This window comes from Gossypium raimondii, chromosome 2, assembly GCF_025698545.1.
Source record: "Gossypium raimondii isolate GPD5lz chromosome 2, ASM2569854v1, whole genome shotgun sequence".
Lineage (NCBI taxonomy): Eukaryota > Viridiplantae > Streptophyta > Magnoliopsida > Malvales > Malvaceae > Gossypium > Gossypium raimondii.
This window is the reverse complement of record NC_068566.1, coordinates 35,410,194-35,425,608: the sequence shown is the minus strand read 5'-3', so window position 1 is coordinate 35,425,608 and position 15,415 is coordinate 35,410,194. Positions and strand designations below refer to the sequence as shown.

Genomic DNA, 15,415 nt, shown 5'->3' with positions numbered 1-15,415 from the left:
ATGGGAGCTGGTTGATAAGCCTGCTGGAAAGAAGACCATTGGAGTAAAATGGGTCTATCGAGCAAAGAAAAATGTTGATGGCAGATTGAACAAGCTGAAAGGCAGGCTTGTTGTCAAAGGTTTCAGCCAAAGGTATGGCCTAGACTACTTGGAGACTTTTGCACCAGTAGCCAGGCTTGACAGTCAGGATGATATTTGCTCTAGCTGCTCAAAACCAGTGGACCATTCATTAGCTAGATGTAAAGTCAGCATTTCTCAATGGCTTTCTGGAAGAGGAAATTTATGTTGATCAGCCTCAAGGATTTGAAGTATCTGGCAAAGAGCACATGGTGTACAGGTTAAAAAAGGCCTTGTATGGCCTGAAGTAAGCTCCTAGAGACTGGTATGCTCGAATTGACTCCTACTTGCTCAGTTTAGAATTCGAGAGAAGTATCAGTGAACCAACATTGTATGTCAAGAGGAATCAAGCTGAAACACAGCTCATCTTATCCCTTTATGTTGATGATCTATTGGTAACAGGAGGAGACAAAAATATGCTGCATGACTTCAAAGAAAAAATGATGAAGGTGATTGAAATGTCAGATTTGGGAAATATGAATTATTTTCTTGGAATAGAGGTAAAAAAGACTGCAAAAGGAATCCTTCTCGGTCAGAGTTCTTTTGCTATGAAGGTTCTGGACAAGTTTCTCATGAAGAACTGTAAGCCAACAAGTACACCAATGGCTATTGGTATGAAGCTATCGAGACAGGGAAGTGGTGAGTCAGTTTGTGAGACAATGTACAAAAGCCTCATTGGTAGCTTGCTATATTTGACTGCAACAAGTCCCGATATTATGTTTGATGTTAGTGTGCTATCAAGGTTCATGAATTGCTGCAATGTTCAGCACTTTCAGGCAGCTAAAAGAGTGTTGAGGTACATCAAAGGCACCATTGGTTATGGTGTAATGTTCAAAAGGGCTGAAAACATGAAACTAATAGGGTATGTTGATAGTGACTGGGCTAGTTCATGTGATGATATGAAGAGCATATCTAGATATGCTTTTAGCCTTGGCTCAGGGATGTTTTGCTGGATCTCTAAGAAGCAAAACCTTATGGCACAGTCAACAGCAGAAACTGAATATATTGCTGCTGCAGCTACTGTAAATCAAGCCATATGGCTTAGAAAAATCCTAACTGATTTAAACCAAAATCAAGAAGAAGCAACAGAGATTTACTGTGACAACAAATCTGCTGTTGCAATTACAAAGAATCTTGTCTTCCATGGTAGAACAAAGCACTTCAACATCAAGCTACATGTTGTAAGGGAGATGGAGCAAGCTCATGAAATCGAGCTGGTTCATTGCAATTCAGAGGAGCAAATTGCAGATATCTTTACAAAGGCACTTAATGTGTCAAGGTTTGTAAAATTAAGGGAGCAGCTAGGTGTTACAAGCATGGAAACTAAGGAGGAGGGTTGAAGTTAGCTTCCATGCAACACAAGTAGTAACAAACGTGTCCATACAACCCACATGCAGAAAAGAAGCAGCACATGAAGGGAGCAGTTTGAGCTCGACATTGCTGTCCAAAATCAACTTGTTTTGTTGGATTAAGTTTATATTTTGTAACTTAGTTCTTATAGAACTTAGTTGGTAAACTTTTGATGTAATTTTTGATGATTGATTGACTGAAAATTCAGCTATGTAACTTATACAAGCTGATTAACAATTTCCAATGTATTAAGTGGAGTTAGGTAAGTGATTATGTATTATTTTGATTTGTAAGTTTAACTCAATGTTTGATTATGTAATGGCAACTTGCCAATGTTTTTGTTAATGAAAAATAAGCTTCTTTTCATTCAAATTCTCTCCTTTCTTTGCTTTTTTTTCTGTTATACCACTTGCAAATTTTTGTTCTTCTGCATTTGTTTCTTCCGCAAGTCCCGAGGCTTGCTGTCCAAGCAAGGCCAAAATCAGCTTGTTACTGCCTTCAACACCAACACAGACGACCCTAAATTATCCTAAATAATTAGCAAAGGTCTCTAGTATCAAAGATTTAAAAATACATAAAGCAAGTTGAAAAAGACTAGTTTGCAGTAACAAAACACTAAACTTAACTAAAGTTCATTGCGACGTGAGAATGAAAACTATAAGCTTGTAAAACTAAAAAGCAAAACAGAGAAGAAATAACAAGAACAAGCTTTGTTAACACAGTTCAGACTCAACGATCTTATGTCTCTGGAGTCTCGCTTAGGATCTACTATCATTCAATTAACCAAATCCACCAATCGAACAACACGCCTCTATCAACTAGAGCCCAGACATCCCTCTGCAAGTAAAGTTCATGTAGCTCCAATAGAAAGCAAAAAATCAACTGACATACATCTAATATCACTCTCAATACCACACATTAGAGTTATTCAATACCAATCAAGAATACATCTCAACACAAAAAAATAAACAAAAGCTGATAACAAGTACTTTGAACAAGATTATTCAATTCCCAGCATACCAAAGTGGAACATCTCCAAGGGAATAAGACACATATTTATAGTGCCAATCAGCAGCAAAATAAACACAAGATAAGCTTTAATAAAATGGAAAATAAATCCCTTGGATTAAGTTGATCAATCTCTTTTATCCATCCTTCAACAACTAAATAAAAAAAGATAAAGCTTCAAGCCTTATCTGCTAAGATCCTCAACATCATCAAGTAACCGGTTAGAAAGATGATGAAATCTCATTCCAAGTAACCAAAAGTCAACTCTTGTTTTAACAAATATGTCATTCAACCTTTTTCGCTCAAGAACACCTGAATACTATAAGGTTGAAACACCTCAAAGTCCATGAAGAAATTATTTTTTTCGAACAAACAAACCCAAAACTCTAATTCAAACAAATGAAATAAATCTAGCCTTTTGAATAAGATTGATTAGATGAGTGTTACAAATGTTGAGGATGAAACAAAGTAAACCCAAGATATTAGCAACCATTAGAATAGTCAGAATGTGAATTGCGTGTGTGGTGGATTCAAGAACTCAATCACAATTATTGGAATGGATGTTAAATGAAATTGTTTGTTGGAAAAAATTGGATATTTTAGAAGTTTTGAGACATATTCTCGATTAGTAAAGATGGATATTTGAATCATAAAATTATATTTTTATATTCTACTCCATGAGATCTTTACAACGGTATATCATATGCTCAAAATGGTTGAGTGATGAATGAGAAATTGATACTCAAAGTAAGCCACTTGTGAATTAAGCTGAGAAAAATGAAAAAGTTTAGTACCACATTGGTTAGATACCAAAAGTGGAGTATGTTTAAATATGAGAACCAACTTAATATTTATTCAATGATTAAACTAATATTTTCTCTCGCGTGCACAAGAGCATGCAAATTTAAACCTGTCAAAGCTTATATGGGCAATGCAAAATGTCTAAATTAATTGGACTTTTTAGGTTAATTATTCACAAACACGTTTTGGCTCCATTAGTCAAAGATTTCAAAAAAAAAATTTCCATTGAATTTATTTTAAAAACCTAATAATCTGTCCTGACAAGGACGATACACATTGAAATATTTTCCAATTTTTTCGAGATATCCTTCCCTGCATATTATTCATTCTGTTTTCTGGTGATAGATGAAGGCAAGACCACTGTTCATTGATCACTGTAGCCATGCTACTGTCGTGTTCATCTTGTTGTTGTACTCCAGCATCCAAAGGAGCGACCAAATCTGTATTAAGGAGATTGTTTAAACAGGTCTCAACTATTAGTACAGTATTTCAATATTGATTGTGATTAATATAAAAAGTTTTATATTATTGTTATTTTACTAACACTTGTACAAGATTGTTGACATAGACCTAAGCCGTTTCATAAGTTTTTCCTAGCATTTTCTAATCTCCATCTTGTAAAATTACAAAGTAATACTCTAAAAATTCTGTTATCATAATTAGCCTTACATTTTGGGATATAGTTCACTCAATTCCCAAGAATGAACATTGTATTATTCAGTATAATATAGATAAACCAACTAATAACCGATAAGTAAAATTTAATCCAAAAAGTTAGAATTGGGTTATGGACTAATTTGCAAAAAAGTATAAAGAAGTTGAATAATATAGGATTTAAAGACATATATTTTTCGTAGGAGGAATTAGTAATATATCCACCGGAAATAGATTAGTGGAATGGTTGACCATAAGACATATATTTTTCGTATGGTTGGATTTAAAGACTTTTTGTTTCACACAACAATATTTAATCTCACTGCTACCATTGTTTTTCACTAATTGCAGATAAACACACCACCCATCCAAACCCACCCTAAGTCTCCACCGTAAAATTAAGGTAGGGGAGATACCTAACTTTAATTTTTTTCTTTAACCATTTTAACTTTTCTATAGTTATATTTAAAATTATAGTTATTAAATGTTATTCAACCTAATTAAAAATTTTAAAATTTATATTTTTTATAAATATATTTATATGAATATAATTAAGATATATTTACATGTATATAATATATAATTTATTTTTTCACCAAAATAATATATAATTTATTAAGAAACTAAAAACTAAACTATAAATATGTGTGTGTAAAAAACATTTAAATGTTTATATAATTTATCATGAAACTAAAAATTAGATTATAAATATATATGTGAAAATTATTTAAAAGTATCGATAAACACGAAACGATATACCGAAACATGTTGGTACCAGGTATGTACTAGTGTCACGGGCTATGAATCAAAGTTTGTGACAATTGCACACAGAACATCCCATGGAGGTTAACTAATTAAATAAATCTCATTTGACCCACTTGAACTGACCCGATTTGTGGAACATATGGGGAAACCCATCTACTTGAAGCCTTGGTGGCCTAATAGAACACTCCAGTAAAACAAGAGTTACCAAGGTAAACATTGTAAATCCTAAGGGATAAGATTGTATAGAGTTTAAATCCTTTAAGAATCTCACCTTGTAGATAGGCACAATCTCATCTATTGATGTAACTCAATATGTACCGTTGGATCTAAGGGAGCTAAACTATAAATAGAGGTCTTCCCCTTCATTTCTAATCACCTCATTTTTTAGTCAAATAATACTTTTGAGAGCATATACTCAAACACCTTGTTTGCATTGCTTTCTTCTGGCATTTTTAGTTCTTTCGTGCTTCTTTGCTTTGAGTTTGCTTCAATTTATTTCAATGCCTTAGAGAATTTCCTTTCTGAGTTCTCACTTTTTTTAGATTTAGGTTGACTTAGGAAGATTTGAAGCAAAAAAATCGCCTAAGGTCGCACGGTTTGTGAGACTAAAATTCTAGCCCCGTGACAGTTGGTATCCGAGCTAAGGTTCGAAGGCATCGGTTGAGATGATGAAAGGACTAGACGAGCAAAATGTCTCGATGGAGATTCATGAGAGATCTAAGAAAAATAGCATCTCGAGGAATATGTTGTCGAATTTGGAAAGTAAAGTGGTTAATATCGAGGAATCCATGCATGGGTAAAGTGAAGGAAACACTTGAAGCAGTTGAGGGACGCATTAATGAGCTAGACTCAATGAAAGAACAACTCAAGGAATATGTGGCGAAGGCCCTTTGTTCCAATATGGATGCGTTGCAAGTGCTCTTTGATACTGCTATGGGTAAGCTAACAGAAAAGAATGAGGCTCTCGAAGCTGGGATTATAGCTATGAAGGAAGAAAATGAAGCCACAATGAAGATTTTGAACACAAGAATTGAGGAGATCGAGGGAGAGCTCACTGTGTGCAAAGCAACTGTGGATAAAGGGGTGTTGGGTGGAACACTGAGCCATAACATTGATGTCCCCAAACTAGAAAACTTTAATGGGGTAAGGTCTACGAGGGAAATGGACAACTTATTGTAGGAGATTGAGCAATACTTCCATGTTGTGGGCATCAATGATGATGATGCTAAGGTAAATACTACTTTTATGTATTTTATTAATGTCACTCTTTTATGGTGGCATCATAGTTTTACAGATGAAAAGTGAGGTGGGACCAAAATTGGGACTTAGTAGGAGATTTAGAAATAATTCAAGGAGTAGTTTTACCTATAATATGTCGAGAAGGAAGCTCGAGCTAAGTTGTGTTGGTTCTTGCAACAAGACACAATTAGGGAGTACGCGAAAGAGTTGAGTTAATTGATGCTCCAAATTACTGATCTAAGTGAGAAAGAGGCATTCTTTTTTTTTCATGAATGGGTTGAAGTTGTGGGTTAAACAAGAATTGGAATGTCGAGTGGACCAAGAACTGTCCAAAGCCATGATTGTGGCAAAGCCATTAATCGAGCTTATTCCGAGGAAAGACAAGTTTGAGTCTTCCAAGCCCAAAGAGAAGGGAAACGGTGGGGAAGATAAAGAAAGACATGTTGAGAATAGTAATGGTAATGGTGGCAATGGATAACCACAGAAAGGGATGCCTACTAACAAACCAAAAAAGAAAAAGAATGAGATACAATGCTTCTTATATTGTGGTTCGCATAGGGTGCGAGATTGGCCACAACGATCCAAGTTTTCCATGACCATTAAAGAAGAGAAAGTGGAGCCTAAGAATGGTAGGCTATTGAAGCTTGGATCAATAATACCCAATTGTACGAAAGAGAAGAATGATCACAAGCAGAAAGGGTTGATGTTTGTGGACATTGACATTGCAAGTCAAAGGAGGAGTGCTCTTGTGGATACAAGGGCATTTGATTTGTTTATATCGGAAAGATTCGAGGGTAAATTTGGTCTCTCTGTTAGCAAATTGATCAAGAAGATCAAGATTGTTAATTCCAAAGAGGTCTCAACTATTAGAGTAGCATAAGGAGTTTAGCTACAAATTAATGAGTGGAAAGGCAAGTGACCTGTCACAATTCATTGTAGCAGATTAGGCCCAATTCTATACTTAACGAGTTTATCTTATAGCAAATTAATATAGTATTTATTAACTTTTCCTTTTTAGGACTTAGTTAATAAAATGAGCATTTTTATGTGTTTTATGATCTTCTAGGCCAATCTGAGCCTAAAGGATGTTGATTAAGTGTGTAAAACATTAATTCAGGCCAAGGAGTTAGTGCATTACTTCCAATGTTGCAACACAAGGTTGGAATGTCGCATTACACCTATCTTACTACTTAAGAAGCATTCTAACTTCCATGTCACGACACATATCAGAGGGTGTCACGACACAACCCTGAAGACACCAAGAACAAAGCAAATTGCCTTCGATGTCGCGACATAGCTACGACGAGACCAATTTAATGAGCAATGGTGTTTTTTCCTGCACAACCTAAATTAACATGCTTAACCGTCCTTGACCTAATTAGGTCATCATACAAGTAATCTATAAATACTCGCTCAGAACAACACATTAGGGGAGATTTTTTAGACATATTTATACATGCATAGTTTTAGGGTTTTTGTTTTATGTTTGTGTAATCTGAAGATCCTATTTTGACGTTAGATGACCTTGAGCGGAGATTGTTTCGGAGCCGTCCTTTTACATTGATGAAATCCATGAGCATCTCTTTCCTTTATTCTATTCTTTATGTCTCTTTCTTTAACGTTGTTAATTGAATGTTTGTTTAAAGATTAGAACCAATTTATGCTTTATACATATTTCGCATGTTTCAACTGTATTAACCTAATTAATTGATTGAAAGGTAGAGTTTAATTTAGATTGGTTGGATCAGATTGAGTGCAATTAAACCCTAGGATTGATGCCCCGGGGAAGTCATTTAAGTAGATATGAACCCTAAATCGGTATAGTCGATCGAGCATCACTTAGCTTGTCTTGGTCTAAACTGTGACATCGAGAGATAAGTAGTTATTGCCGACTAGTTAGGTTAGTAGAAGGTCGAGAGGCCCTTCTAGGTTAATTACTAGCCAATTGTTTAAACCTTACATCAATAATTAATTAGGTAAACCAATTGGATCTAGGCTAAAGGAACTCGTATAGTCAAAACAAAGAATAGGAAAAGTCGATACATTAACCTTGGAGTAGATTTAGGCTTAGTATTAATTAGTTTAACATCATTATCCTAACTTAGAATCAATACTACTAATTAGTTTGCTTTCAACCAAACAATCTTCTCCACTATTCTCGTACCACAAATTGCTTCGAGTATGAGCTCGAACGATTCAAATCAAACACAAAAAATAGAAATAGTTTTCTTTTCTTTTGGGGTGAAACCCAAAAATTCTCTTCTCAAATAGAAACTGACAGAATCGTTATTCCAAAAAATATATTTAATTCTTAGAGAATAAAAGTCTTTCTATTTTCGGGAAGAATAATGATATCTGAAAATTGTGTAAATAGCCTTACCGATGTCATCTATTTATAGGGAGAAAAGGTAGAACATTTGTTGAATTAGAGAAGTTTATTTTAACTAGAAAAACAAAATCTTAGTTCTACTAGATGTAGGGGGCGACAACCCTAGTTAATTATACTAGGGTTTGTCGTCCCCCTTATTACATAAGGAGTTTTTGGGTTTTTAACCCAATACTTTATAATTTGATCCAACCCAATATTTGTTTTTTCATTTCCCAAAAAATAAACTTCAATATATTTCCAATTAAATAATTTTCTCAACCCAATTTTAATTCTGTTAAAATCATGACAACGTTACCGTAAAAGAATCTACAAGAAAATATATTTAATATTCTGCATTCAACGATTCACTATGACCAAATGATTTATTTTCATTTTTGAACTTCATTTATTCGAAAAACATAAATTCATTTTTCAGGTCATTTTCATCTTTATTTTGGGGAAAACCACGTTGATTTTCAAATGATTTCATTTCTCCATTTTCAATTTTATTTTGGGGAAAACCTTAATCATTTCGAAATGTTTTCTATTTCTTCATTTCACCATCTCTATTCATTTTTGCTCATTTGATTCAACATGTCATTCATTTATGGTTTCAACGAGCTAGTGGAGGAACCGATTGGATATATGCAATTGAGGCTCAAATGATTCATAATTAAGTTCCATCTTTTTACCTATAAATTATAAAATCATTTAGTCATGAATTCATTCCACTATAGTATTGTGTCTGAGCTCTCCCCAATAACATACCATTACGAAAGTAGCTTGATCAGTGCTCATTCAATGACCTTACCATAAGTGTGTTACCCTCATAGGATATCCTTTTCTCTTTGAGATAATATCCATTCTCCCAATATGATCATATTTTATCTCATGGTAACCATTACATCTTCCTTAATGAAAAGTCAATTACTATCAAATAGTGATTAAGTCATTCATCACAAAGACGAACGACTCGTGGCCACGTTTACTTTTCATCAACCATGTAATGTCAATGAGATGATATCATTTACCCATGTCTCGGGTTATGAATTTCATTATTGTAAATGATGCTACATACTGCAAATGTCGTACACCTAACGCACCAGCTCTCGGTTCCTTATCTATTCAAACTTAGGTTTTTACTTACATCAAAGTGTATGAGTCACACATACATAGTCCGTCATCCACTCAAGATTTAGGTATGTCACACTATGAACACCACAAGTGAATAAATTTATAAACAGATTCAAGATCTAGTCTTCTTAGGTCCAGTCCGATGTACTGTCAATTCAGTCAATCACATTTGTGTATTTATCTTCTAGGAGTCATCCGCTCCGATTTCCAAGATAAAGCATCTCCTCAATTGGACTTGATAGACGACATACTAGTCTTTCAACCGGTTTGCTAATTTCCGATTAGACTAAGGACAAATTTTGGTTCGTCTACTAATACAAGTTGTCTTTCTGTATTACGATCCGACCACGTAATACCGCTTAGTATTGGTTTAAACATTAGACAACCAATGAGAAATATTTGTTTCCTTTTTACTTTGCTTACAAAAACCATATGAGGACAATCTGTTTACAAAAACCATGTAATCAATGAATTTATTTTATTAATTAATCTGTTTAAAAATATTACAAATTTATAAATGAATATACTACACGTATTATAGAAAATCACAGCGAGGACCCGGTAGGCCACCCGCAATTAGCAGCAGAAACAAAGCTTATATTTAAATTGAAGGAACTGCAGCTCGGCTGCTGTACCGTATCTTTTGTTAGACAACTAATTAAATAATAAAGAATCAAAAGATAATTTTCATAATAATACATAATACTATTATATGCGGGAGATTGTGATTGTGATTGTGTGCCAGTGCAAGCTAGATGTGTAAACAACCTAAGCATCTAAGTATATATCTCTGGATTAATTATAATTTATTATCATCTGATCGGTTGTCATTTACACGTTCTAATTTCAACAAATTTTATTTCAATCTATTTTCTAGTTTTGATTTGTACTCTAGTGTGATCATAACATTGTCATAAACTAATCGATAATTATAGGACGTATCAAGAATCAAAAGATTGTTATTGGTGGTGCAAATAAATAAAAACCAATTAATTAAAACATTAATTAGGGTCACCTCACCTGATTGCCTATAAATAAGTAGCGATCCATATTTCCATGCTGCATCACCAATACACAAGATAGATATCTGAGTAGAAACGAAGTTAAAAGTTTCACAATGTCAAGCTCATCTTTCCAATTAGTCTTCATGTTTTGTTTTTCCATTCTTCTTCTTCTTCTTATGTCCACCTCCATGCAAACTGTCTCAGCTGCTACTACTAACAAAGCTAGTGCCAAAACTTACAAAAAATTTATCAAATCCGCCTGCAATTCAACCACATATCCCAAAGTTTGCTACAAAGCTCTATCTCCCTGTGCGTCCGCCATTAAAACCGATACCAACAAGCTTTGCAACATCGCCTTGTCCTTCACTCTAAATGCCACATACAATGCATCTTCATCGATAGACTCGTTGTCAAAAATGAAGGGATTGAGTCCGTCCGAGAAAGAAATCATCCATGATTGCGCTGAAACTACAGGCGAGGCCATCGACGAGCTGGAGAAATCCTTGAAGACATTGGCTAATTTACAAGGCTCGGGTCACAAGGCTGATGAGATGAATGATTTAAAAACTTGGGTGAGCGCTGTCTTGACGGATGAGTACACATGCACCGATGAATTTGATGGCCAGAAAGTAAGCAAAGCTGTTAAGAACACAATCAATAAGAGTGTGTTGTATCTTGCTCAATTGACCAGCAATTGTTTGGCTCTTTTTAATCTTCTGGATTACTGATTTAGTGTTTTCATTAATAACTTCCATCTTTTATTTTGTTTAATAACATGTATGCTTGAGTATATTCTCCAAGTTAGTTCTGGGGGAAGGGTGCTCTGATCTTTTACATACATGCATTATCGATGTAATATAATTTGTTGCAATATGACATATGCTGCCCGTTATAGGTAATTTACATGTTTTGGTATACCGAGAATAACGAAAATAATTCCTACACAATTACATATAAACATTATATTCATTGTTAACAAGGCTTCCATCGTGTTAGTAAAGGTTGAGATATTGGAATCTTCATACTCTAGGATCAAGTCTTACTATAATTGGTACAGAATTATTCTTAAATTTAGATATATTTCGATTTTTAATTTATTATACTTCGTTTTATATTGATTTTAGTTTCAATTGATTCAAAATTAGAAATTTATTTTAATATACATATATATGTATGGGGAAACTACTTACTTAGGACACAAATGTGTGTTTAGAAAATATATGTAATAAATGATAAAATGTATAGTTTGAAATTAATTAATAATAACACATGAAATATGTATGATATTAAAATGAAAAATAGATTAAATTGTGAGTAAAACGAAATTTAAACATGTAAAGGCATCGGATTAAGAATACTAAATACACTATAATTATTTATCATGGTGTTGTCATCAGTCTTTAGTTGGTATCGAGTTAACTAGCAACACCAACTCGATCAATAACTTTATCAATACTAGAAATTTTATCATACATGTGTGCATGTTGAAACTGCGTATTTAGAATATAGAAGTGTGTTTGAAAATAACATACAATAAATAATAAAATGTATGGTTTGAAACTAATTGATAATATTACATGAAATATTTATGATATTAAAAGAAAAAATTAGATTAAATTGTGACATTAACTTAATCAACAACATTATTAAAATATATGCAAGTGATAGAGGTAATAAAGTATGCATAATAGAATTAAATTTATCAAATAAAATAAAGAAATGTTTTAGTTGAATGGTAAAATTAAAGTTTTATTAACCCAAATGATATGGGTTCAAATCCTAGCACATTTAAATTTGTTATTGGCTCTTTCAAAAAATAAAAATAAAAAGACTAAAGAAGTTGATTTTAAAAAATGTAAATAAAAGACTAAATAAATTGGTGCTCGGTTAACTCTAAATAATAGTATAGATTAAACATTTAGACATACAACTTCTATAATTCATATATAAAATATTATTTAATTAATAGAAAATATGAAAATATTAATGAAAAGTCTTGACTTTTATGGATCCGTTATTAAATTTTTATTAGACTTCTATTTGATACGATTTTAAATTGTATTACCTCATCCCAATTCAATATAGTATAGAAAATGTTAATAAAATTAATATATTTTAACAATAAAATAACAAGGTATGGGAGGAGATATAAGGAAAATAATGGCATGATGATTTATTTGACCCTCCAATTTTACAAAAAAATTTGTTTTAGTTTTTATTTAATTTTTGTATTTTTAGCCCTTAGATTTGTGTTTTTGTCAAATCACCTTAACATGGATGGAAAAGTTAATGTTTTTAACTTTTTTACATGGCATACACGGGATGACACATCAACATTTAATTAATTTTTAAAATTTTAAAATTCAAAAAGAATACAAAATTATTTTTTAAAATTAAAAATCATTAAAATTATTAAAATGTATAATATTTATAAAATATATATTTTAAATTTTAAAAAATTAATTAAATATCGACATGTCATCCACATGCTAATACACATGTATGTCATGTTAGCAAAGTTAAAAAATTAACTTTTCGTCTATTTTTAAATGGTTTGACAAAAAAAAAATTAAGGGTTAAAAATTTAAAATAAAATCATTATGCGATTTGTATCAAGACATGTCCAACAGGTGCCAAACTTAAGAGCACCTTAAATGTACGAAAACTAAAAGATAAACAATTACAATAATCTTGTAGCATGTGCTCCTCTGGAGCGTGATCTGTACTCCCCAAGAATAAAGGACATGCCAAATTAATTATAATTAGCGTTAACTTATAATAAAATATAAAGAATTGAAAATTAAGATGTATTTCAACTTACATTAAAATAAATTTGATTATAAGATATAAATTGTTGACCTAAATTTTATTTGATAAAAGAATTTTGATACAGCAAACACTATGTTTTGAATAAAATATTTAACAAAATTGTACTTCAAATTATTTCTAAATAAAAAAATATATTAAATTTATACTTAGAAAATATTTCAAGGCCAAGTAAATTAACAACAACACTTCAAAACATTTTTCAAACAAGTCAAAAATGTTCCAAGCCAAAAAGTATCGATACTTTTTGTCAGGTATCGATAGATTTTTAGAAATCGATACCAAAATAGGTTACTGACTTGCAAATAATTTAACAAGTATCGATATGGTATTGATAAATTTTAAATGGTATCGATTTTGGCACACTTTATTGATACATTTTTCAGTATCAATACAAAATTAGCATTATGTCATTTTGAGATATTCATTAAGTATCGATCTAATATCGATACCTTTTATTTGGTATCGATAATTTTATCCTGGTATCAATTTTATCGGTTTTAACGGTCACTAAATCAAGGCATTAAATGCTAAAATTATCGATACTTTTCCAAATAGTATTGATACCCTTTGTTGCATGTGAATTAAATGCACTGGTATTTTCATCTCAACAGCTCTATTAACTTCTACAACAACCCTAACGGTTGGAAATGAATTAGAAGGTATAAAAACTATCTTCCAAATGTCCAACAATAAGAAAGTATTTTTAAGCAAAAAAATCAATCAAACATAAGCAAAAAAATCAATCAAACAACCTTTGTGCCAAATATTTCCATACTTTTCTTTCATACACTTGTGAGCTTCATTGTTATTGTATTACCTCAAGTGTTTTTTCCTTGTAATTGAGTTTAATTTGCAACATTTTGATCTTGTAAAGATTATTTCTTTCTTTGCTTCTATGTATCTCTTTGAGAGGGTTTGTGTCTTAAGATTTGGGTATAAAATTTAAGGGAGTTTGTAAGGTTAAACATTGTCCTCAAAGGTTATCAAATTAGTGAATTTGAGAAAATCCTTAGTTGTGTGGAAAGCTAAGATAGTGGAATAGGCAATTGGGACCAAACCACTCTAAATTCTTAAGTTCAATTTTCTATCTTTTCTCTCTGACTTTCACAAAATTTTTAACAGTTAATTCACCCCCTTTTGGCAATTCCGGTTTGATTATTTGAGCTAACAATTGGTATCAAAGTAAGTCTTTTTTAGACGGTTTAACAACCAAAGAAGAAATCCTTGAGGAAGCTCAACATTCTACAAATCAATCCACAAGATACGACATCTACATTCGGTTCAATTTTCCTTAGAGAATCACAATCTATCTCTAAGCCTCCTTAATTCAATGGCGCCAACTATTCATATTGGAAGACAATAACGATGTTGTTCATACAAGTAAATGATCTTGTTGTATGAGACATTATCATGGATGGTCCATCCATACCTCTCAAGCAAGAAGGAGAGCTCATTATTCCAAAGAGCAAGAAAGAGTGGAATAAGGAAGATAGAAGAAGTATTCAGTTGAATGCCAAGGATATGCACACCTTATTTTGTGCACTTGGACTGGAAGAATATAGTAGAGTTTCATCTTGGTCCAATGCCAAGGAGATATGGGATAAGCTCAAAGTCACACATGAAGATACCAGCCAAGTAAAGAAGTCTAAGGTTGACATTCTTACTTTAAATTATGAAACCTTCAAAATAAAGCCCAAAGAAGATATCAAGACGATGTCCGATTGATTTACTATAATCATCAATGGATTGAACTCTTATGTGAAGACATATCCATATGAAGAGGTGGTAAGGAAGATGCTTCGAAGCTTACATAAATCATGGGAAGCTAATGTGACTGTAATTGAAGAAGCAACAAATTTAGAAACATTGACTTTGGATAAACTCATCGGTTCTTTGCTTACACATGAGATGAGGCTCAATGAAGGGGATGAAGAAGCCAAAATTGAGAAGAAAAATGTTGGTGTTGTACTTAAATCCACCACAAATGAAGATAGTGAATCAAGTGAAGAGGTGGATAAAGACAAATATATGGTCATGTTTACTAGGAAATTTAAGAATTATGAGGTCCAATAAAGGGAGAAAATTTCAAAAGAATGAAGGTCTTAAGCTTGAATCTACCAAAAAAAAAAGGATCCTATCATATGCT

The 15,415-nt window shown here is 32.5% G+C and overlaps 1 protein-coding gene across 1 annotated transcript; it reads left to right on the top strand.

Moving 5' to 3' along the window:
• The first annotated feature begins 10,515 nt into the window (after positions 1 to 10,515).
• On the top strand, positions 10,516 to 11,345 carry LOC105789851 (pectinesterase inhibitor 4). Its single transcript, XM_012617176.2, has one exon. The coding sequence runs from the start codon at positions 10,554 to 10,556 to the stop codon at positions 11,166 to 11,168; it is 615 nt and encodes a 204-aa protein (XP_012472630.1). The 5' UTR covers positions 10,516 to 10,553; the 3' UTR covers positions 11,169 to 11,345.
• Positions 11,346 to 15,415: the final 4,070 nt, after the last annotated feature.